The sequence below is a fragment of the Gallus gallus genome, chromosome 5 (genome assembly GCF_016699485.2).
Source record: "Gallus gallus isolate bGalGal1 chromosome 5, bGalGal1.mat.broiler.GRCg7b, whole genome shotgun sequence".
NCBI classification, from domain to species: domain Eukaryota; kingdom Metazoa; phylum Chordata; class Aves; order Galliformes; family Phasianidae; genus Gallus; species Gallus gallus.
In genome coordinates, this window is record NC_052536.1 from 2,284,607 (window position 1) to 2,310,010 (window position 25,404).

The 25,404-nt window shown below is 41.5% G+C and overlaps 1 protein-coding gene and 1 long non-coding RNA gene across 14 annotated transcripts in view; one reads left to right on the plus strand and one right to left on the minus strand.

Moving 5' to 3' along the window:
* Window positions 1-1,481: 1,481 nt before the first annotated feature.
* LOC121110889 lies at window positions 1,482-25,307 on the minus strand. Of its 3 annotated transcripts, none has more exons than XR_005860188.2 (8): window positions 23,592-25,307; window positions 20,073-20,139; window positions 16,871-19,330; window positions 14,313-14,469; window positions 9,027-9,106; window positions 6,973-8,533; window positions 6,440-6,542; window positions 1,482-4,101 (listed from the first exon to the last, which is right to left on the minus strand). It is a non-coding gene; the product is annotated as an uncharacterized LOC121110889 (long non-coding RNA). The 3 variants fall into 3 exon arrangements; XR_005860186.2 differs by having other exon boundaries at window positions 9,027-12,043; XR_005860187.2 differs by lacking the exons at window positions 16,871-19,330; window positions 20,073-20,139 and having other exon boundaries at window positions 9,027-12,043.
* Window positions 25,279-25,404, plus strand: part of PRMT3 (protein arginine methyltransferase 3) — a 54,752-nt gene continuing 54,626 nt past the window's right edge. For 7 of the 11 annotated variants that reach the window (XR_005860034.2, XR_003075218.3, XM_015286191.4 and 4 more), the window contains exon 1: window positions 25,279-25,351. Coding sequence is in view for 6 of the 11 variants with exons in the window: in XM_015286191.4 (XP_015141677.1) it covers window positions 25,318-25,351 (34 nt within the window). In the remaining 5 variants the exon portion in view is untranslated. The remainder of the gene's footprint in view (window positions 25,352-25,404) is intronic. The other 4 variants (XM_015286190.4, XM_046941575.1, XM_046941574.1 and 1 more) reach the window with 2 other exon arrangements.

Consider the following 25,404-nt stretch of genomic DNA (forward strand, 5'->3'; position numbering starts at 1 on the left):
CATTGTCCACAGGTTTTATGGATCATAAGAATTCCAGGATAAGGCTGGAAGATAAGGATAACCTGGAGAATGAACCTTCTGCCCATTTTAGATGTGAGCTGTGAGCCATGCTAAGGATACCTGGGCATGTGCAGTAGTGAAGGAAAGCCGAATAAGCGCTTGGAATTTCTCTGACATCTGTGAAAGTTTATAGTTCTGGATGTTCTTGATGTTGATCCCTTGTCCTTTTCCAGCTAATTTTTCCTTTTCCCTTGATGAGAGAGGAGCTTTCTTCTGCCATGCATTCCTTGCTGCCTAGAGCCATTGGGCTCAGCTGTGCTTGGAGACCTGCCTAGGTTTAAGCGTGTAATACTACTTCCCCACTTGCATTTTTAATGTTTTTCTTGGGTAGCATGGGTGAAAAGGAAGAAGGCACGAAAGAAAAAGGTTAAAGAGTGAAGGATATGATTGGCTTCTTGTGGTGGTGTTGAGCCCTAGTGCCATGTCACATCAGCACTTGCAAATGGAATGGTGATGCTGACTAGAAACAGGAAATGAATTGTCAAAACTTGTGGAAATTGAACTTATAAGCAAATAAATGAATGCAAAATGTTTCCACTTTTAAAATTGATTTTAGACTTTGTACATAAAGAGTTTGAAGAGAGGAGAAGGACAGCCCCATACCCTCATTCTGTGCTTCATTCCCATTACTCAAAAGGAACATACTCTCTGGCAAAGCCTAGGATTGAAAAATGTCTAAAGGACAGCTTCTATCACACTGTGAGGTAAATTTAACAGGTAAAAACACAGCAGCTCTGTATGAGTCAGAATCTTCTGATTTCAGAATTAGGACCTGTTAAGCATAAACATGCAGTGAGTGCAACAAGTTTTTTTGTCCTTTCAAATCAGCAGGGTTGAGATGTCTGCTTTTGTGCTAAAAAAAAGTGATGGGAAATTCTTCTGTGTAGGAAGTGTACTGACAGTGCTGTAAGGAACATGGCTTGGCTGAGTACTGTTATTTTTGCTGCTGGATCACTGGGCTGAGGCCAATGGGATGAAGAAGGCCATTGGCATCTTGGCTTGTATCAGGAATGGTGTGGTGAGCAGGAGTAGGGAAGTCATCCTTCCCCTGTACTCGGCACTGGTGAGGCCCTACCTCGGACAACAAGGCTTGTGAAGGGCTTGGAGAACATGCCCTACAAGGAGAGACTGAAAGAACTGGGGCTGTTTAGTCCAGGGAAGAGGAGGCTGAGGGCAGACCTTATTGCTCTCTTCAAATACTTCAAAGGTGATTGCAGCAAGAGTGGGGTTGGTCTCTTCTCACTGGTGACAGGACGAGGGGAAATGGCCTCAAGTTGCACCAGGGGAGATTGAGGTTCGATATCAGGAAAAACTTCTTTACAGAAAGGGTGGTTAAGCACTGGAATAGGCTCCCCAGGGATGTGTTTAAAAACCGTTTGGATGTGGTGCTCAGGGACATGATTTAGAGGATGGTTGTTAGAGTTAGGGTAGTATGGTTAGGTTGCGGTTGAACTTGATGATCTTTAAGGTCTTTTCCAACCTGAGCAATTCTATGATTCTGTGATTCTATGAAGTTCAACGAGACCAAGTGCTGGGTCCTGAGCTTTGGCCATGACAATCCCAGGCAGTCCTGCAGGCTTGGGTCAGAGTGGCTGAGAACTGTGTGGAGGAAAAGGACCTGGGGGTATTGGTTGATGCTTGGCTGAACATGAACCAGAAGTATGCCCAGGTTGCCAAGAAGGCTAACAGCATCCTGGCTTGTATCAGAAATAGTGCAGCCAGTGGGAGCAGGAGGTCACTGTGTGGTGAAGCTGCACTGTGAGTGCTGAGTTCAGTGTTGGTCCCCTCACTACAAGAAACACATTGAGGCCTGGGAGCTTGTTCAGAAATGGGCAACAAAGCTGGTGAGGGGTCTGGAGCACAGATCTTGCAGGGAGCAGCTGAGGGATCTGGGATGGTTCATTTTGGAGAAGTGGAGGCTCAGGGGAGACCTCATCACTGTCTACAACTGCCTGACAGGAGGTTGTGGCAAGGTGGGGGTCTGCCTCTTCTCCTGGGTAACAGTGATAGAATGAAAGGGAATGGCCTCAAGTTGTGTCAGGGGATGTTCAGGTTTCATATCAGGAAAACTTCTCTGAAAGAGTGGTAGCACACCGAAATGGGCTGCCCATGGAGGTAGGGGAGTTACTGTCCCCGGAAGTGTTCAAGAACTGTGGAGATGTGGCACTGAGGGATGTAGTTTAGTGGGCAATGTTGATGGTAGGTGGACGGTTGGAGTGGGTGATCTTGGAGGTCTGCTCCAACCTTGGTGATTCATTAGGACTGATCCTTGATGGCACAGCATGCTTTCAGCAGTAGGCAACCACTGTCTGCTTTGTGTAGGAAGGACATAATATAACTGCAAAACCACAAACTCCATAAAACAGATCCCTGGTTTGGTAATTACCTTGGTACATTCTTTGATTAATGATTTTCATCTGTGGGATTATCATTCATGAGCCCAGCAATAAAGCTGTTTATTTTTATGAGATATTTAATAATTCTAGCTCTGAGAATGGCATGGTCCATTAGTGTTGGTACATCAGCTAAATGTGCACATAGCATCACTGGATGATTCAAACAAACAACTGGGAGCATTATTATGTGCTCTGGAATTTACCACAGTGCAGCGACAGCATGATTCATTTGGCAGCCTTCTCTTACAGCTTATTGCAGTCATTTTAGAAGACCATGGGACTTTTTCCACATAAAGTCAGCTTGGCAGCAAGATGTATCCCATGAACAAAGTGTGTGACCCTTAATAATAATAATAAGCTGCTTCAAATTCATTATGAATACTTAGCAAAAAGAAAAAAACGTTGGCTTGAAGAGAGGCAGAAGCAGGAGGAGTGCAGTTCAAGGAGTGAGTTGGTGTGAGAGTTGGAATGAGCCGCTGTTATCTGGTTTTGGGCTGTAGTGAGATCACAGATGTCCGTGGTGATCGCTGCCAGCTCTCTGTGGCTCTGTGTGAGCTTTTTTATGGGCTGAGCTTTTTCTCTTGTCCAAATCCATATTTTCAGGGGAACATTTTTTGCTTAAACTTTAGTTATCTGTTTTGACTTGAGGTGGAATAGCTGGTACAGAAATCTCATGGCTTGATGCCACAGGAGCTGCATCCATGAGACCAGGAGATTGGAAGCTATGGGAGTAACACTGACATGAATAGGAGGCCATGAGACCAGAGGCTGTGGAAGCTGAAGATTGCATGCTGGAGACTGTGGGTCTATGGTGCAGAGGACTAGAATCTATTGGGACTGAGGGACAGAGGTTTGGAGACTGTTGGAGATGAGGACATAGAATGGGAGGATTGTGGAGGCTATGAAAGCTGACACCACAAAAGTGGAGTCCATGGTACCAGACGCCATAGAGTTGAAGAATATATGAATTGAGCTCATGGGATTAAAAGTAAACTTTGCTTGGAGGAATGAGAGATGTGATGGGAATTTCTGCCCACTTGGCTTTTGGAGCTGGGACCTTCCTGGATTTCTCCAGCAGGGATGTGGAGCAGAACATCTAAAGAGTTGTTGAAATGCCTGCAGCTTACCCCAACACAACCTCATTTCTTTGTCTCTAGCCCTGGCTCAACTTGAGTCTCTGGAAACATATTTAGACAAATGTGTGTTGTCCTTTCAGCAGCAGTTTGGCAACTGCTGCTCTTTCATTAATCATCCATACCGTGTGGCAGTGACCTGATTTCTCACAGCCGTGGGTTTGGGTATTATAGGAGGCAGCATTACCCCCAGGGCAAAACTGAAGCTGTCAGATCTGCTGCAGAGGAGCTGGCTGGCAGCGGGTGCCCTGCTGTGAAAAGGAAGGAGTAGGGAGAAAGGAAATGAAGGGCTTTGTCTTTGGGAGAGGCAAGTAGTCACTTGCATGACCAGCTGTTACCTTGTGTAGTTTTCTGAAATTCCTACAAGGTCATAGACAGCCTGCCCAAGTTCCCTTCTATGCAAGGGTGCATGGCAGCCAGAAATGAGAAGTGTAGCAGGAGAGCTGCCATTCCTGTTTGGATTTCAGGGGCTCCAAGCAGGTTGATTGTGCCTGTCCTCATCCTCTTAGGGCCTGGGGAAGGAAGATGCAGATTTACTGTTATTACAGCCCTGATCAGCCTCATCAGGGCAGCTCACGGCTTGCTGAAGGCACTAATTAAGCCCATATAACTCGGGTACAGGATCAGGGAGTAAATGCTGGACTGCCTCTAATTCAAACATTCCAGTTTGGCTGTAGTAAGAAACACAGTGTAGTCTCCTTGCTTTGTAAAATCCAAGTAAAAGGCAACAAATTATCATAGCATAATAACTAAAAAATTGCACTTTAAATGCTTGCAATTAAATTGATCATATATGGAGTGAGACTGAAACACTGCTTAATAAATAGGGTCTGTGCCATTCTAGTTTCTTGCTGATAAAACTGTTCGATGAGCAGATCTTGGTAACACAAGAACAAATCATGCAATATTCCTTCAAGCTGCGCTGTCACCCTGCTTTTGGCTGCTCTCGAATTTGTTTATCAGTAACGGCCAGAATATTTTCCATTTTCTCATATGTCTGAAACACTTATCTTGTGATCAACTGCTATTGCTTAGGATGAGAACACTAAATAAATAAACTGTTTGCAACAAAGATAGATTTTACTACCAAAATTCAGGAAGGTCTAGTTAATGGAATGACAATACTAAAACAAAACAAAACAAAACAAAAAAGCCCTAAGAAAAATGTATTCCTTAGATGTTTTTTTTCAATTATTGCTGTTGTATCTGAGTATTCCCATCTTTCCTGTGCCCTAAACCTTCATTTACACAGTGATTTTTCAAATGTTAAGCTATCTAAATCAGAAGAGGGCATATTCTAAATTGTTGACGGAGTGACATGGTCCTGATAGAAAATATTACCCCCAAAACATTGTGTTTCTAATCAGTGCCCGCTGTGTACAACTTGTAGCTTCGCATTCTGTTAAGACTGCCTTTGGCATGGTGCTTTTTGGAACTGTTTAGTGCATTTTCTTATTGCTGTCACCGAAGGTGCATTGTTGGCACTATGGGAGAGACAGTCTTGCATTTATTTTATCTTGCATCATCAGTCACACAGAGTGATTACTCCAGCTGTACAAATAATGTAGGAAATGGATTTTTCTTGCTTTGGAATTATGCAAGCCCAGCAAATACTCTCAACAATTGCTCCTTAAGTCAGTGAAATTTAAAGCCATTCAGTTTTCTTGTAAGGAGCTCACAGCCTCTTTGATGATGAGGTTTGTTAAGCCCAAATGTGGAGAACTAATAAAATAATAAAAAGACTCCAGAGGTGTTTATAGATTCCAATTATCTCCCGCTTTCTCTCCCAGGATTGGGCTGGGCAGGATTGTGCTGCCCTCAAGTAGTACTTGAGCCCAGGCTGCATTTTCTGCTGGCTGTCGCCGAGGTTTCTTCTTTGTGGCTGAATCGCCTTAGTGCGGGCAGTGTACAGAGGTGCTAAGGGCTCACCCAGACAAAGCAGACATGCTTCACAAAGGCAAAGGAGCAAAAGGAAGCAAAATTGAATCTCTAGCACCCAGCTCCTGGGCAAACAGACAAAACTAATGGATCCACTCTTGCTCCTCCCATCCAATTACTGTGATCCAGTAGAGAGAATATGACAACATCGGTTCACACAAACTCTAATGCTCTTAATCCCTTCCATACACATAAACCTCACATTCACCACCGTTACTTCATTATCGAGCCACCCAGGCAGACGGAGTGTCGGAATGGACCCACCGGCTGCAAAAACCTGCCTTCTTCAGGTTTTAATCAGCTAATGAGGGATATGCAAATGCCAAGCTTATGGGATTACGGCTTGTTTTACAGCAGTCCTCCCCACCATGATACAGTACTAATACAGGTGTTAGTAAACTGGTTCTTAGGCGCTGGCTAATGTCAGGCCATTCACACTGTGATTGTGCTCGCAGCCCTGCCATTTGTAGCGGTGTTTGTGGCCTGTCAGGAGATCTCTTAGTGCTGTGGTGGGTCTGACATAAATGCCTTGCTCTTTGATATGAAGTTAATAAATCCTGTTGGTTTGGTATTTAGCCATACCCGGCAGCCCATGACTGAAATGGGGATTGCTCCTCCGCCCCTACTGCCTGGGAAATTGCTGCAGGAGGGCAAAGGGGGAGTTTAATTAACAGCTGCTTAACATTTATATGGACTGATCACATACTTTTGAAGGAAGTGCAGAGCACAGCAATATGATTAACATATATTTTCTCTCGGTCACAACTAGCCAACTCTCTTTTGCGAAAGAATGGGCAGCCTCTAGGTGTACAGCAAGACCAAAATCCACTCCTTCTAGGGATGAGCAATCTTTTTGGGGCTCTGGATGGTCTGGTGGTTCAGAGCAACTCTCTGCTTTTTCATTTTCCTCACCTTGTAGTTTTTCTTTGAAATGTTCTTTCATTACACAAGGAATTCTACTTCACAGTTCATTTGTTCTCCACATCAACTGCAGCAAAATTTTCCAGTGTGGGTGCTGTGAATAAAACAGAGTGACATCAGTAAAGTGATCACATACCAGAGCATGCCATGTGCTCAGGTTCTATAGCAATTTTCAGTATTTGCTCAAAGGACTTTGGCGCCATTATACACAAGTCTACAGTTGAAATTAAGGTAGGATTAGCACATAATTTTGAAGATCTAGGCTTCATGAACAAAGAGATGTAGAAGCATAGCTGCTTCTGTGTATGGGAGATCCAGAACAGTAGAAATCTCCAAGTGCATCACTTGAGGAGTAACAAAATTAGTTAAAAAGAATATGTCCAATGAATGATAGCAATTTTTTTTTCTCCAGTCAGCTGATGAAAATAGGTATTTCAAAGTAAATCTTTAAGGCACATTTTAAGATTTTGTCAGAAATCTTACATCAGTACCTCTAATTACTCAATGCTTCATTTAAATATTACCTAAAACTCAGGGACCTTGCTAGGCTGTTGAGCTGTCCTAGGAGAAGCTTGATATTCAGGTAGCCTTCAATGAGTGAATAACTTGGAGTTCATCTTCAAAACTACTGAGTTGGAATTATCATCATCATATGCGGGGAGTTTCAGACAAAGGTTTAAAGCAAGAATTTAAAAAGTGAGTCTGCAAATGTAAATACACAAAGCCTCTTAGATTTAATGCATACATATCTATTGTTCCCCTGTTTGCTCTGGTTGACCCTACCTAAATGTGTATCTTTAGAGGAAGGTTCTGCATCTGAACTCTTTTGTCCTTTTAAACATTGGGGCATTTGAAAATCAGGCAAATTTTGACTTGTCCAAAATCTATATATTTAGATCTGTTTCTTGGACCCAAGGCTTCTGGATAAATGAGGCTGGATCATCTGCCTACAAGGCGCTTCTTAAGGTCTTCTTGCCCTCCTGATCAGTAAACTGGAATGGCCAATTTAGAAAAGACTACATACCTAGTTTGGACCTACTAAAAATCCCAGTATCCAGAATTCCTGAATGGTCACAGAGCACGTGAATACTCAGAAATATTAAGGAGTCCTTCAGAAGAAGAAAAAAGATTTTTCTTGTAATGGGTAGTTCAGTGAAAGAACAATACCTCTGAATGCGGATGACTGTTTTACTTGAATTTACAAAACGTAGTGGAGCTAAACAGTGCAAAAGACATGGCAGAAAAAAAGTCTACTTGTACAGAACAGATCAGAAGTATTGTGGAAACTTCAGGGAAAAATACCTGTTCTGATGGTGCTATGAAATTGGTAGTAGTTGCCATGAGTGGGAGCAAAATAATTTTAATGGTGCAGAAGCACACAATAAAAGTGCAGTGTGTTTCTTTGTTTATTTTAAACACAAGGATGAGTACTTCTCATACGATGAGAAAGTACACCCCATCCAAGGAAAAGGTTACTCCTCAATTTGGCTATGAAACCAAACCAATATACTGTGCAAAAAATGAATGTGTGTGTGTCAGGAAGTGCCTGTATTACAGTATAAAAAATTGCATGGGCTATAAGACTAAATAGGTGTAGAGGTATATAGATGTAGATCATCTTCTTTACTGAACACGCAGTGATATCTTGCAGTAAATGAGTTAACTAACAGGTCTCTCCTTGGTCACCCTGGAAGTAATACTTCTTTCCAATACAAGTTGGGATTTAGATGAATCACACATTTGTTTTCAGAGTTCAGTATTTGTTGGTGCATATTTACCACTGAATCATTTTTACATGCAAAGAGAGTTCTCCACTTGACTGATGACTTTCTAGCACCGCTAATGTCAGCAGCAAAATTTCCAGCAAGCTTGGCAGGAGCAGAATTTCACAGTTTCAACAGAGTTGTTGGAAATACAGTTAACTGAGACCAAAATATATTGTAACATTGATGGTTTTTTTCTTATAAGAATGACCAGAGGAAAGCCTTACCCTTGCACCATATGCTGAAACTTTGTTTATGAATGTCTTGCTGCTCCTTTGCTACCACAGGCTACATGCAAGGTAATGGATAAGTCTGACTCTTTCTGTAATTAAAAGAAAGTTTCACATAGTGTGGAGATACAATTCCTTGGGTTTTTTAATGCAAGTTTTATCATCTGCCTGTAGCTCTTACATTTGGTATGTTTGCTCTAGATGTTTGTTTTGTATTACATTAAAATGTAATTGCATCTGTCTGCATTATTTGGGCTGCTTTTCAGTGCATGCCTGAAGCAGGACTATACCTGACTCTTCACCTTTCCCAGTGAACTATTCTGGCCACTTGGGATAACTCTATTATCTGAAAGATCTGTTGTCATAGAGAGTTTGCCCTCTGTCCTAGGGAAAGTAAATATGGCTTCTTCCTTAGGCATTTCTGAATCCTGATTTTTTTTGTTACTTTACATTTTTTGAAGGTATTATCAGTTGTCTCACTGCTGAATGGGAACACAAAATAGAAAACAAATGCACTATGAAAAGTTGTTTAAAGAATTATTTGTAATTGCAGGAAGATGTGAGAAAGTTATGTGCAAAAGTTACCTTCAGAAAATCCTGAGGTCAAATAGCCGTAATGCTGCTTCTTGTGTATCTTTACAATGAGAATTTTAAGCGGATTCCTCCTGCATGGTGGTACATAGGGTTAAAGGTTAACAACTGACCAATTCCTTGGACAAGGTGTTATTCAAAATCAGGTACTTAAGACATTTGCTGGAGGACTTAGCCATTATAGTTGTTTGGAATCAGTGCATTTTCCAGCAGGGAAAGTATTTAGGGAACAAAAAGAATGTGGAGATGTGGAATTCCAGAAAGCCTGTCAACACATAAACTACAAACCACCATTAGGAGATGAGTTTTCTTTACAAATATCTGACAGTATCCAAATAGGTTGTGTGGAAATCATGGTTGCTAGAAAAGATGAGAGCTTTCTCTGCAAATAGTTCAGCTTGGCTCTATTTGAGCTTTGTTTTCTGTGTACACACCAGTTCTCTCTTCCCATGTTGCTTTCCTTTGATGTAGCTATGTTTAGAGCTTGTAACTAAGTGGTAATTTTACAATCAGATCTGACTCAAAGGAAAAAAAAACTTGGAGGCTTCTGATTTTGCATCATTTGAAGCAGTGTCTCATCCAGCATTGGAGATCATGTGGAAGAACCCTGAAAAAACAGAAATTCTCAGGATTATATTGTCCTGTTTTGAAGAAGAGCTTATAAATTGGGTGGTCAGAAAATAGTCACATTGTTTAGTCAGTGAGTTCAGCTGTTGAATCTCCTTTCTGGTCTGAGCTGCAAGTTTTCTCTTTTGTTCTTGTTTGTGCTTCTGGATCTTCTGGGTCTTGTAGTGGTTGGGCATTGCAGACAGTATGGATATCTCCTCTGCTGGATAGGAAAACGTGAACAGTGATCCTGAGCAGGATTCAGAGATGAAAAGATGGACACTAAAAACAGCTTTAAAGAAGTAATAAAATTCTCAGGAGTAAGCCATTGTGTAAGAAAATGAAAAGTAAGTAATAATACCTATTGTTCTTATTCAAGTGAGATTCAGATAAGACTCAGTTCATTAGAAGTCTCCAGAGCTTTAATCTGTGGAGTTGGAACTAGATGGTCTGTGAGGTCCCTTCCAACCAAAGCCGTTCTGTGAGTCTGTGAGTATCATCCAAGATTTAGATCATCCCTGGCAGCCATATATTAATCTTTCACAAGTACCAAGAGGAAAAACTGCGTGGTACACCAGCTCTGTCCAGAGCTGTTGTATACTAACCTCAGTAGAATCTGTCTCCCAGCATAAGACATAAGACTTGGCCTTCTCTTACTCTGTTTAAATGAAATAAGAAGTAATAAGCCCTACATCCACTTGCAGGGATCATTTTAAGCATTTAAAATCGTTTGAGCATACAGCTGTGAAGATAACACATCCAGCCCAAACTTCTGCACAGTGGAGATGGGCAGCCCCAGTCAACATCCAGATCCTTCTGTATTTTGTCCTAAAGTCCCACTGGCATTTTAAGTGCTTAGCTACCTTGAAAATTTGCAGAGGAGAACAGATCCTCCTAATAATATGGTTGTGGTCATGGTCATTGATTTCAGAAGACTGGTTGCGTGAGTGCATTGGCTGTGTCTTTGGTTCAGGTAGAGCCAAAGGCTGGAATGGCTGTGCTGGATGCCACCTGCAGCTGGAACACACCGTGCACATAGGTGCTGTCTTTGCCCAGAAAATGAAAGAAAGGATTTCTGCCTGTAATCATTATCAACACTATAACGAAACATTTCCCTGAGGACACCCTTGTGAGAAAGTGGCTGTGGTTGGGTTTTCATTTGGTAGTGTGTTAAGAGCACTTCACCATTTGGGTCTTGCAGGTATTTTGCCTGCCTTTTCTATTGTTCTTCCACATTATTAAAGGTATTTAAATAAGTTAGTGATTTTTTTTTCCCTACTACAGCTCCCCTGCTTCCTGCCAGAGCTGCTAAAATTATGTATTCTTTACTGCTCGCTAAGAAGATTACTGAGCCAGCTGACCCAAACAGCAGCGGCACCAATTAGACATCATTCAAAATTAATAACCACTATGATGATAACAAATAAAAAGATTGATTCTTCTGATGCGAGAATCATTTTAATTAATTTAATCCGTGTTGAAAGATCAGCTGTGCCCAATCCGGCTCACCAGTGGGGCCCATTTGTCCCTGTCTGTCCCCGTCACCTAAAGCCAGTGAATATGATCAGTAGCCAGCACTTAGGGAACAATAAGAAGCAGATTGTACTGTCAGGCTTCATTAAAGATCATCATTAGTATTCCAATTTGGAAACAGTCAATCTATCCCAACCTTTTACCAATTCTTTTCGGCCGCTTTTGTGAAGTTTGGTTCAGCTGCTAAACGTAGAAACACTGCGCAAGGCTCTTTTTAAAGAGCAGGCTGGTTCTGGCTGATGCCTGTCAGGCTGCAGCTTAAGGACAAAGCTCCGGGGAAACACGCATTACGCAACCGCACTCTAAATGATATAATGTGCAGCTGCTTATGATTTGAGCATTTATGGGCAATGAAACTTTCTTAAAGTGCAGCTTAACAATGATGAATGGAAATGAAATTGATATGGCACTTGCTTTCATCCCCTGGCTGGGGCTGCGGGTCGCAGGGCTGTGTTTGCAGAGATAGTGCTGGCTGCGCCCACTACTCTCCCAAGCAGGCTGCAGAGGGCTTTCTGAGCATGTTGATGAGAGAGAGGAAACACTGGAGTTGTTTGCAGTTCAATTTATCTTTTCTGCTAAGGTCAGATTGCTTTGTTTGTTTGCTCTTGATTCTGATGACTGGAAATAGTTATGGACAAATGGATTATAGGATTTCAGGGTATATTTCTGTACAGCCATCCCTTTATCTTGGTCATATCTTCTGGCTGAGCTGGCTATGTATCTTGGATCTTAGCTTTCAAAACAGTTTGTCTGCCAGGCAGTGATCTCATTACTTCAATATTCTTGACATTTATTGTTTGCAAACTGTCCCAGTTGTCCATACAGCCTCCTGAAGGTGATGGGAGAGCATGGATGCTTCAGGAATGTTCTTCCTGAAACACCAAAAGGAAATAACAATTCTGTCATTTTGAATAACCCCTTACATAAATGCTTTTAAAATAGAACCTCTGTGTTTCTGGTTTTTTTCTTCTGACGTGTTCCTATGTATCAGGAAGGATTTCAGAGTGATTGTGAATGAAAGCAGAATTAGTCCAGTGAAACAGGGAAGGAATGGAAGATTAGTTGTCACATTCCTCTATTTAAAAAAGGCAACAATTTTCAAATTTGATTAGCAATTAGAAGTATTATTATGATCAATGTAACAGAATGACAAGAAGCTAAACAATCATACGAGCTAGTGGAGCCCTTGTAAAAACTCACATTCTTTTCTTGTCTTCAGTACTATTTGACTTTCTGAATGTTTTGCACAGCTCAGGAACATACATGGGGGCTGCTACTTAGAGCAGCTCGTTCATGGCATCATCATGAAGATTTTGGCTATTTAATTCTACAAGTAAATGAGTCTTCCTATACACAAAAACATGGTAACAATAAAAGCATGTTGAAGATCAGAAGAATATAGTTGGGAATCATCTGGTTTTGCCATTGTGCCATCTTTAAAGTTTTCCAAAATCAACTGAATAAGAATGAAAACTTTTTTTCCTGCTGTCAACTGTATTAAGGTGGAAAAACCGAAAATCCTTTTACAGATAACTGCAGCGAAAGCCAGTGTTAACGAAGATTCTTTGTGAACTTGATCACATTTCTTTTTACAAACTGTTTTGCTTGCTGTCTGTGAAGAAAAGCTAAGATCTGTTGCCCGTTTTCTCTGAGAATCGTGAAAATGCAATTTGCTGATAAAATACCATACAGTGCAAACTGAATTTCGGGTACTTTGCTGTGTGCTTTTTGCTCTGTGTATTTGTATCATGTTGCTTAAATTCACACTAACAAGATGGCATTAGTCAAAATTCAAAGGAATTAAAGAGTTTATTTGTTAATACTTATTAATTGCAAAGATGCTGGATATGTAAGTAGCTACTATAATATGTTAATTAGCAGCACAGATTGCAGTGACAAATAGCATTTATAGTGATGTGAATGCAGATTAAAGACTTCTAGCATCCCACTGAGGAATAACAATCTTTCAAACTACTACTGTGATTCCTTCCTTTTTAAAACTTATTTATAATTTTTCACTGTCTACTCTGTTTATTTTGTTAGATTTGCACATTACAAACCTGTTATAAATGAGGAAGTTGAGAGAGCTACACTGCATTTGTATACCAGTGCAGCTGGGTTCCACAGCATCAACTCTATGAATGCTTCCTAGTTGTTCCTTAAAATGTTTCTTTTTGAACTGCATCTTCTCAGTTTCAACTTTTCTTGTTTTTTTTTTTTTTTTTTTTTTTAGGTTCTTGATATCCTGCTGTGATTTTTTTTTTAACTACTTGACTTTTACTTTTTTTTTCTTTTGTTTTTCCTTTTTATTTTTTTTTCCCCAATATGCATTCACTGGTAAATATACCTGCAGAGGTAGAAGATAGATGGACTGTGGTATTATCTTTTTATTTTCAAATAGGTTTAATTTGTGGATTAGGACTTCATAAGAAAGTGTCCCTAGTGGAAAGTTCTTACCAAGGCACCTCATCTGAGTGCTCTGCCTGCCTGGAATCCAGCAGAAGCTGGGCTCTGGTTCTGGTCCCAGGTTCAGGTCTCAGGTTTACATCATCCAGTCTAAGATGCTGCCTGTAAAAGAGGCTCCGCCCTACCCTAGTGCTATGCCTTCCCTTTTTGGTTCTTTTTCCTGGTTTGGATAACTACCTGGAAAGGTACTCAATTTATTTGTATTTGCCATTAAAGAATCACAATGTTGCTTTGGGCTGGAGATGAACTGAGGAGCCATGTGGTTGTGTGATTTCTTGATAGCCCTTCAGTCTAACTACTTAGTAAGCTGAAATTAGAAATACATATAAGGTAAATGCAGAAATATATATTAAGATATAATGTAGCTTATGTAAGTATTAGCTCATAAAACAACAATTAAAAATAATGTCTGCAAATATCACTAATGATTTCTAAAATATGTCTCTTATGCGTATATACAATCCCAATATATACAATATATACAAAGGAACACAATGCCCACCAACAGAGTGAACCCACAGAAGTATCACAAATGGAGAAACTCCAGAATTTAGTGAAAACTTCATCTTAAGAACTATTTCAGCACAAACCCTTCTGTGCTGATGTGGCTCCAGAGAGTGCATGAGCTCTGTGCAGCAGTGAAGCATGCTGTGTGCTGTACTGTTGATAACATACCACTCATCTCATGGATGCTTAGGCCTCCAAGTGTTTCCCAGTACTGTGGGATGTGCCAGGACCCAGGCCAGAAGCAGAGTTTTCAAACCCACTGCATTCTTCAGGTTCTGCAGTCCGTCAGCGGGGTCTCCCACAGAGCCTGGTTAAAGTCAATATCCTGTGAACAACAGACTTTTGTTAGCAGTAAGTGGTTTACTTTGCTGCAGTGTTCTTGGGAAAAAATGTGCTTAACACTGAATTTTTTGCATCAAGTGAGGCAATCCTTATTGCCCCAAACTACCCAGTTACTTCAATGACTATTTTGTTTGGGTAGTATTAGTCATTTACTTTGCAAAATGTCTTTTCACTGAAGTGTTTGGTTGGAAGGAACACCATAAAATGGATAAACTAAAATAAATGTGACAGAAGACAGTTAAATATATTTTACAGAGGAAATTGGAACTCTCCAGCTGGCTCATCAGAGCAGAGCAGAACAAATCTGCCCCAAACACTATTAAGATAAAGTAAGCACTTTTTTTTTTTTTTTTTTTTCAAATGGTCATCTCTACTTGTTCCACACTTTAAAGCCATATGGACTGACAGTTCTTGATCTGCTTCTCTTTTTTGGCATAGTTTGCACTGTATGCAGCCAGCCTGCTAGTTTTATGTTTTTGCTGTCCTCTTTTTTCTTTGTTGCTATTTTAATTAAAAATACGTATTTAAAAAGAAGTTTTGTTACATATGTACATTAACTATATTATCTATGTTATATGTGGCCCAAGACAATTCCTCCTCACTCAACATGGCAAGCCGAAAGGTAATCCATGCCTTACGTATTTCAGTTATGGCTTTTTGACCAGTAATGGAATCTTTTATCTCCTTGTTCAAGATGACATCAAATTATGGGAAGAATTTTTACTCTTTTTTTCCAGGAAGCACTTAATTCTATTGCCAATGAATTGTTATTCCAAAATTATTAATAAATAAATAAATCAGCACACTGGCATCCTTTGGCACTGCCTTTTTATCACATTCTTAAGATAGGCTCTGCCTCTCACGAGTTATTCAGTAGTATTTAAGATGCTGAAAAAGACTGATGTGAGAAAAAGAGCTGATGGATTTCCTTGTCACCTCACCAGGCTGCAGGTCCAAGGCCCCTGCAGCGCCCCTGTTGCTGCAGTCAAAGGGAAGCCTGAAAAGCTTCATCCTACAGAGCTACTACTAGGGACTGCTGAGAGATCGATTTGAGACACACTTGGTCTGCTTTGAGGCCCTGAGCACTTGTGATGTAGCACTGCAGAGCAATTGTGTGTGATCAGCACTTTCCAGGACTTGGTTCCCAGTGGCACCAATAAAGTCACTTCATTACACTTAGGAAAAAAGAGGCTGCCCTTGTCTTTTTTCTTCCATTCAATCTTCCTTCTTTTTCTTCTGTTCCCCATGCCACCCCGCCACCCCCACCTCCCCCCCATTTGGCATTATAGATATTTGCTGCAAATGTGAAGGCAGCTGAGGAAGAATCTCTGATGTAAAAGGTGTAACTACGTGTGGGTTGTTGTGCGCAATAAGGAGGGGAATGGTAGAAACTAAAAGCTTGCTCTCCCTTGTGCAGATCATCTGCCCGATGGCTTTTGGATCCAAATTAGAGCTGCACTGCCCCCCGGTGTCCTCCGATGATGAGGGCTTCGTGTGGGATTGAGAAGGATTTGCCCAAGAATCTCTTTAATAGTGCAGAGGAAGCGACTAGTTTTGCACAAGGTATGCTAGCAGTAAGTACACAATGCTTCCTGTGCCTGGCCCCTGAGGAGGAGAGATATATAGTGGGCATGGTGGCGATGGGATGATGGTTGGACTTGGTGATCTACAATTAGTTCTACAATTGATCTATAATTTAGAGGTCTTTTTCAGTCTTAATTATTCTGTGATTGTATATAACCAAACCCGTTTAATCTCCTCTGGGTATACCAGGCTCTCCATTTCACCCACACCACACAGAAAATAGAGTCAAATCTGACTGAAGTGCTAGCTCCAAGTCTCATTTTCCAGTTTTGAAATCACTGCATAAACAATCTGTAAATTTTTCAAGATGCTCTGCTTTCATGGGCAGCAAATTCAAGCTGCTATAGTGAAGTCATGTGTGTAGACTTCAGGTATCCAGACAACTCTGTACAATTCAGCAGATTCAGAGATTTCCAAAAAGCAGTGAAAGTTCAGGCTGAAACCTCTGTAACACAGAATGTCCAACACAAAGGCAGGTGCCCACACAGTATCTATGCCACCTTCGCCAGACCTGACAAACCACAGTGTTTCGCCAAAGCTGTAGCATTCACATAATCAGGTGTGACTGCATTAAGTGGCCCCGAGGCTAATTGTTTCCCTAGTTCTAGCTCTGGGCAGAGCTGCATGAGGCTGTGAAATGCTGGTGGCAGAGTGAGTCACTGGGTTTTGGCACAAGGGTGTGCCAGTAGCCCCTATCACTGCCCTGCCCTCTGCTCTGTATGTGCAATGCAGCTCCAGCTGCTTGCTAAGCGAGGAGTCAAACAGTTTCTGAAATAGAATGGGAAAATCTATGCCCATACACAGAGAACTGTTGCTTGTTATCTAGTGCCCTCTGCTGCTGTATACAAATCAGGGGTTCACTGGAGGGTCACACCCATTCTCCCTTAAGCAGCTCAAGCTGCATGTTGAGCAGGGCTCTCCTCCCTCCTCCAGTATATTTTGGTTACACTCCTCCACGTGAGAAGGGTTTCCTAGAAGGCAAGCAGAGATTTTTATGTAGCAAAACAGAAATAAGCAAGCAATGAAAGAAAAAAAAAAAAAAAAAGAGATGGAACACACAACTTTAGTAAGGAGCAAACAGGACCGGCTGCTGGGATGAGGGGTATAGAACTGGGATAAAATAGCCAAGTATTAGTAGCTAAATAGCACTGTACCCAGTTTAGTGTAATGGTTACATAAAATGGCAATTCTCATTCTGCTGTTTTTCAAAGGCAGAGTCTTTTGTGCTTCTGCAATCACAGATTTTTCTCCAGGGGGGGCAAAAGTGAAAATAACATGAATAGAAATATTTATTGTTATATATCAAAGCATGGAAGCTGAAGGACAAAATAAGCCATTGCTTTTTAAACTGCTGAGCCTCAGTTTTAGTTTTACTGAATTACTATACATCCAGATGAATCTGCTTGGGAATTGCATTCACTGCTGGCTCAGTGTAATTCTGCCCTGGGTCTGGTTCCAGATTTGATCTTCAGCTTCTCCAAGTGTCACATTGTTCAATTTTGGGCTTTTAGAGTTCAGAAGGCAGAACTTTGGCACACAAGTGGCCATTAAACAAACCAAGTAGTGTCTAAGTGATTAAGTAACAAAAATATCTGGTCAGTTAAATAGGAAAACTACATACCTCCACTATCCTCTGCGCTCTGAATATTGCCAAATGAAGCAGGGGGCTAGATAGCTAGCGCAAAGCAGGAAGACTCCTACCTGCCTGTTTAACTTGGACAACAGCTGCTCAGCATCTGCCTTGACTTCCAGACCTATGACTTGGCTACTAGTCAGATTTCCAGTAAACAAGTAGGATGACCTGAATTTGTACCGGTGTGAGCATCAATGAACACCACTGGTTGGTTTGTGGAGGCAGGTGACTCCTAGCACTAAGTGATGAAATAGTAGGGGAACTGCTCTAAGCAGTGACAATTTGTAACAATTTACAGTGATTATTCCTCTGTGGAAGAACTCTCGAGTAATAGTGTTCTCAGCCTGGCACGAGAAAACGTTATGTTTACATTAGTAAGTAATTTGCTAGGGGCAGATCAATAAACAGAAGTGAGATGCATAATGTCTTACATCTGTGCCACACTAAGTTATCCACCAGCTAAGATTCAGTCAGGTTCCCTGGATTCACCATCTGCACCACACTCGTGGTCTGAAGCTATCTGAAGAAGCTGTTGGTTCAGAGCCTAATTTCTGCTGCTGGAATGTATTTGCTGTGCACCTGGATTGGACACTATCATTTAGCTTCTTTGTATCCGCCAAATGGTCTGCAGATCCAAACAACAAAGTTAAGTGGGGATCATGGGGAATTCACTTCAGAACCACAGTACTGCTTTCCAGTATTATGGAATGGAACAAAATGCTTTGGTAAGTGGCAGCTACTACAATCTTGACATAAAGTCATGGCTATAAGCCAGCATTTAGGTTAAAAACAGCAACTGTATTTCCAGGGCTGTAACTTCTGTTTTCACCAATAAATCAGAAAACTTGCCCCCCCCACCCATTTTTACATGGGTGATGATGTGGAAAAACTGTTTTGTTTCAGTAGATACCCCAGAGAAATTTATCAGCCAAAATAACTTTTCATTCCCTAGTTAATACAAAATATAGGTATGTTAAAGCCTTGCACGTAGGGCATGCTTAGTCCATTTTGGTTTTCATAGCTGAATCTTTCAAGTCCTCTTCAGGGAAGAAAATGACTAACCTTTTATTGGTTTTCTTGCACTGAAGAGCGAAGTCTGCCTATTCCAAGATTTATTTTGGGCAAAGTATGCACAGTCATTCATGGAAATGTAGAATCAGGCTGGCTTGGTTTAGAAGTGAACTTAAGGCCCCCCCAGGCCCAACCCTTGCTATGGGCTGGTGGCCCCCAGCAGATCAGGCTGTCCAGGGCCCCATGTAGCCTGACCTTGGGCACCTCCAGGGATGGGGCATCCACAATCTGAGCAGCCAGTTTCAGTGCCCAAGCACCCTCTGAGTAAAGAATTTCCACCTAACATCTAAGCTAAATTTATCCTGTTTTAGAACCATTTCCCTGTTCCTATCATTACCAGACTGTGTAAAAAGTCAGTCACCATCCTGCTTATAAGCTCTCTTTAAGTACTGGAAGGTTGCAATGAGATCTTCTCCAGAGCCTTCTCCAGGCTCCAGCTTCCTCAGCATTTCTTAGGGCAGGTGTTCCAGTTCCCTGACTATCCTTGCAGCCTTCCTCTGGGCCCACTGAGGTGTCATTGCTGAGGTGTTATCTTTTCCTGTTGTCATAGGGAGTCCTGCAGAAACAACAGAAAGGTGCAGAGGACAACCCAAATGTGCCAAGCTAAGTGCCCAGGCTTCAAAACTCAGAATCTACTTCCAGGAGCTTCATATGCTCAGTGTGTGCCCCCCAGCAGAGCCCATCTGCCATGGTCTGGTGATCTGCACCAGGGTCAGTGGGCCATCGTTATGTTACCAGCTATCACCATTGGCATTTCTGGGGTGAAAGCAGGCAAACAGTAAAACAAGTAAGGATGGGTAAATCCAAGAGGAAATGTGATTGTGATGCTGCTCCCCTTGTACCTCACAGGAGACACATCCATGACCCAAAATGTGAACAAAGGATTGTCAGAGTGAATCAGGCCTGCCCAAGCATTCTGTCTGACTTGGACGTGAACAGTGAATCATTCAGTGGTGCAGTATTCAGCTTTGTTACCATTTTATATATTATAAATCAGAAAAGCTTAGTTCCCTCTCTCACTCCTTATTCCGTCAGCCCACAGACTAAGCAAGAATTTACTATATTGCTGTAAAAGCAAGAGGAAGGCTCAGAAGCTTTCTTATTCTTAAGTTTCAAACAAATGGCCAGAAAGTGGAGGAGCAAGGAAATCTGTTGATTAACACCACAAGGTATAGGTTTGATCAAATTTAAACTGCAAAACTTTGACAAAACTTTGTAAATGTTCAGTTAAAGGCAACATTAAAACAACAGACCCCCCGCTTTTTTTTTTTTTTTTTTTTTTCTGTGGCTTTGCTTACCAGCTACAATGTCCCATATCAGAGTGGGAGGGTCTGGAGAGGAGAAAATCCATCTGAAATCTAGCAGCTTAAAAAAAAAAAAAAAAAAAAAACAAAAAAAAAAACACCAAACGTTTATAATCAGCTTGGGAGCTCAGTGGATTTGTGAAATCGTTTGGGATTAACAGGCTATTGATTGCTAATAAAACAATATTTAGCTTTGTCTGATGAACAGCAATGGAAAAAAGGTGTGGGCACCTTGTCAAACAAGACCCATTGAGGACGGATGATGGGTTAAGTGTGGGGGTCTGAGTGGCAGCGTGGGTGCCCGTTCTTCAAGGAGAACTTGTCAGTTGTTAGTGAGGCTGGTGAAAGGAAGGACGCCAGCGCCTGATGGCTGGGGTAGTATTGATGCAAGTTAGCTGACTAATCAGATTGAAAAAGTCCCATGGTATTTATGTCACTTTAATTTTCATCAAACAATTGGAGACGACAGCACTCTATTAAGGAGAGGTTGATCCAGAACTAAAGCTAAATAAATTAGGGTCTCAGTTTAATCAAATTATCCCTCTACTGGCCTTGGATTAGCTGAGGGAGACAGCGTCAGTCTAGGCACTTCTGATTGGCTGGTTTATTTTTTTTTTTAAAGAAGCTGATGTGAAGAATGGGAGATTTAACACACATAGCTACTACTTATAAAACCTCAAACAAGCACCTTTTTTTTTTTTAAAAAAAAAGGTGGAAATTAATATTTATCAGAAGAACTTGCTGTTTTACTGAAGGATATTTCCATTTTCTTGTTAGTTTTGTTCAGTGAAATGAACTGAAAATGAGGCAAAAATCTGTCAGAAGACAAGCTAAAACTTGGAAAAAGCTGCCACAAAAATCTAAATAGTAGATTAATGCTGCCTAAGATCTTTGATTAGCAGCAGATACCTCAGTTTCCTTGCTTTATTTTTATTTTTTAGATCTTTTGATAGCACCTTTACATTGTGCTACTGTTTACTTACACTATTTGTGCAGGTTTAAGTAGTTCTTCCGCCTTTCTTCAGAGAAGCCTTTACCCTAAAGACATTCCCAAACTGTTTGGTATCTTCTGCAAAGTGTTTTCAAAGTTTTTCAGAGAGAGAAACCTCAAACTCCTAAAATGTTCCCCATCAGTGTATTGTCAAAATACTGTAGAAGTCACTGCCATTTTTCTAGATATGGAAACATAGGTAAAACAAGTACATTCCTTCTGCAAATAACTAACTGAATTCAGTGAGGTTAGCTATGAAACTTATTTATAAAAAATGCAATGTGATCTATACTCTCTTACATCTTTGTTCAAAAAGCAAAAATGATTTTGCAAGAAAAGCAGTGTCAGTGGATCTAATCCTACACTTCATTCTACTTCCTGATTTTTTTTCTTTCTCTGACATTTAAGCCTTTCATGATCATCAAGATTGCTCCCCATGCTGCTGGGGTAGCCACACATTAGGGAGAGTGGAACTGTAGAAAAAAATAATTGTGTTTTTGTTGCATCCGCCATAACAGAGAGAATGGTCTGAGCTGTAAACTTAACACACATTAAAGGCAAATCACTTGCGCTGTATATGTAGAAGACACAAGAAATACTACTGTATTACATTGCTCCCTATTATTTGTTCTATAACCTACAAAATTTCACACTCTTCTTCTAATTGCGTCTCAGGTGAGCTTTTAAAGATAGCAAGCTGTGGAAATCTAGGCACTAACCTCACTAAGCTCTAGGTTCTCTTAATATCAATGCTCTTTTAACTTATTATTTCTGTTTTATAATTTCCTTCTTCAGCACTGTAGGTTTCCCCTAAATGCAGCAACTCTGCAGCAGATGAGCACTGCCCTTTGCCACCTCCACAAGCACAGGTTGGTGGGTGTAAACATCTGCCAAGTTAGCAAGGTGAGTCAGTGTACCCAGTGCTCAGAGGAGTGGATGTTGGAGATGGCAGGGTTCCCTGCCTGGTAGCAAAACAAATGTGTTGGATCATTTTACCTAACTGTGCCTTGAGACAATATTCAAATGTAAGGATTAAAGCTGTCATCTGAGTTGCAGAGGGACTGTATGATGGATAGGAAGAGATGATTTGTATTGCCTTTGATTTTCTGACAGGTTGAGAAATGCTGTTTGACTGTAAAGCAGAGAAAATAGAGAACGAAAGGGGAGTGATTGATGAAAATTATCTGTGCAACATACTGAGTCCCACACACTTGGTAACACAACCCAGCCATAATTCCAGGGTGAGCCTGAAAAGAAAGCCAGCAGCCACCTGCCCAAACGAAAAACTGGTAACATCAGTGTTTTTTGTATCCCATGCTTTCCTGTGGCAGCCCCTTTCCAGCCTCACTCCAGCTGCATATACAGGCTTGCTTTCTCTGTCAAAGGCAATCCTATCCTCACTCTATCATCAGTGTGAGCCCTACACAGACTCCTCTGGGTGTCTGCCCAGATGAAAAATGCCTCACAGCCCAGTTATCTTAGTTCAGAATTAAGGGGAGTATAGCCATCATCATGAAATTTCTAAAAACTGAGTATCTAAATCCAGATTGTGATCCTGCTTTCTATACTACTGCCTTTCCCTGAGAATAAAGTTTTTTTTTATTGTTACTATTCACCGTATCACAACTTGTTTCCTACTGTATGCTAACTGGCACTAAAATATTCTGTTTTATGCTTCATTTGAATCTTTCTGTGCTCTTAATTAACAGAGTCTAAACTCACCCTTCAGCTGAGAGGTAATAAAGGTGTAATGAGGTCACTGGCATTAATGATACTTATTTGCAGCGATGCCCCTCTGCAAAGTATGAGATTTCTGGACCTCCTTCTGTTGCACTGATTCCTTCTGTTGCATCTGTGCTTTACATTGCTGTGTGATGTTGGGCAGTGATAATGTTTTAAGAACTCCCCTGTTGCTAGACATCATAAAGTCATATTGGAAAAGCCAGTATCTGCTTATAGATCAAAGACTGCTTGCTCCAAAGAGTTTGCATCATTAATAAATAGTCCAACAAACTGGGAGGAAAGGACTGAATATAAAATAGGAATTGTCATTGTACGTGTGATTTTGGGAGTATCATTCCTAGCACGTACGTGTAGAAGGATGGTTTTAGTTTCAAAGGAGTGTGGAATAACTTTTCGGATGTTTGGGCCTTTCCACATAGGCAGTGCTTTTGAACAATTATTTTCAGTCTTGAACTTCGTGGTTCTGTGTAACTGTGTTCTGCTAGAGACCTTGAGTGGTTAAAACTGAAGAATGTAACTGCTATATAAACTTAGACCTATACAACTGACTAGGAAGCAATTGAGCTTACTATCTCTCTCTTTTTTTTTTTTTTTTTTTTAAACATTTTCTCTCTCTTATTTTTCCCCAGTGTACATTCCACAAGGTAAAGTGATAGCAGTCTAATAATAGTTTGCTCAAAAATGTTTCACTCACTTTCTTAGCAGTTTCTATTAACATACTGTCTGTGCTTTTGAATAATGACAAGCATGGTGGTGACACAGGTAGAGAATAAACTTACGTGGTCTACAAGCAATATGGTGACACTGCATTTGGTGTGTGAACACCCTCAGGCGGCCTCCCCAGTGTTGTCTCTCTAGAGCTGAAAAAAAAGTTTGAAATGCAGTCCAAAAAAAATCGTAAATATCTGAAGTTTCTTCCCCTTGGCCCGGATTATGGAATAATAATCCATTACATTGTAAATCTTCCTGTACCATGCAAATCCCTTTATAAGGATTAGGAGATGGTAACAAAGATGATCATATTCCAAGAGGTTTTGGTGTAAGCTGTATGCTTTAGATGCAGGACTTCATACAGTCTTCACCCAACGAGTTACAGACATTGTTCTGGATGAACAGGTGCTTTACACTTATTGAGAATCTTACTTCAAGCAATTAAAAAAAAAAAATAATAAAAAGATTCAGTTCCAAGGCTGGGCGGCACATTCAGTCTGTTGCTCTCTGAGTGGGCTCAACAATAGCTGAGGGTGTTCAATGGAGCAAAGACTATGCAATCAGTGACCCCTTGCCCTTTCAGTGGGGGAGAATTTCAGGAAAACACAAAGACGCTGCTGTTCCTGCCTTGCTGCTATCAGGCAGGGACTACTTGCACAACAGAGGCTGTTGGATCTATTTCTCTGATTAGCTGCTTGAGTCAGAGGAGAGGAAAAGTGTGTTTTATCACTCTGCATCACTTCAGTTTCTTTCCTAGGATCAGATCCTACTCTAGGAGGAGAGGTAGCAGCATCTGGCTTGCCTCAGTTTCTTCTGCACTTGGGGGGCAAGCGATGCTTTTTAACAGCGTTTTGCACTGCTTTCTAGTCAAGGAGCAGTGATGAATCACTTAGTAAGGAAAACAAATTTTATCAGGAGCACTGCTTTACGCCACAAAGCAGCACTTGCAGAATTAGTGCTATATATTGCCTTGTCTACAAGGAGTAATGCTGAATGGATATGGAATTTAAAAACAGAATCTATGAAGGAGACTGATTCAATAGCTGTGGAAACAAGTTTCCTTTTTAAAATCTGTCATTCTGGTCATATCTGAAATCAGTTTCTGTGTTTGGATTTTCTCATGTCCCTTTGGGTTTGCCTGGAACTTCAGAATCGAGGCAGCTCCAATCTGTTGAGTTAGTACGGTATTTATACATCTTGTTAGCTTTAAAAGGAAGGCAAAGCAGGAATTCCATTATTTTGGAAATATTTCTACCAGCACTAATGCAGATTGGTACACTTGGAGCTGCTGACAGGCGTAAAGACTTCACTCAGAACAGAACACAAACTGCAGCTCCTCCAGACCCTCTGACACCACAGGTTGCTTTTATCTTATTTTTTGTATTTAACTTTATTTTTCTGCATTTGACCCCGGCTAGTAGTCCTGAAAACCTCTTGCTAAACTATATTTAAAAGCCAGCTTGGAGATGCGGTTCCCGTTATTTAAGTCTCCCCTCACGCGGACACTGTTTGCGCAGCCCCACGCCCACCCACCCGCTGCTCGCTGCAGGCTCTTCCTGCCTTGGCCCGCAAGGTGGCGCCTGGCCGCCCTCCTATCGCGGCGCAGAGGCGCGCAGCGGTTCTGCCGCGCTCGCGCGTTTGAAAAATAACGGCCGGCAGCGCTGCAACTTCCCGCTCCCGGAGGGCGCCGCCAGGGTGCGCGCTGCCCCCCCGGCTCCGCTCTGTGTCCCGCTGACGCGAGGGGCGGGGCCTGCTGCCGGCCCGGAAGCGGCGCACGTGGGGCGCGGCGCGGGTATGGACTCGCGGGTGGAGGGGGCGGCTCTCCCAGGTGGGTCCTCGGCGCGCGTCCCTTCATTCTCCCACCCAATACTCTCTGTCAGT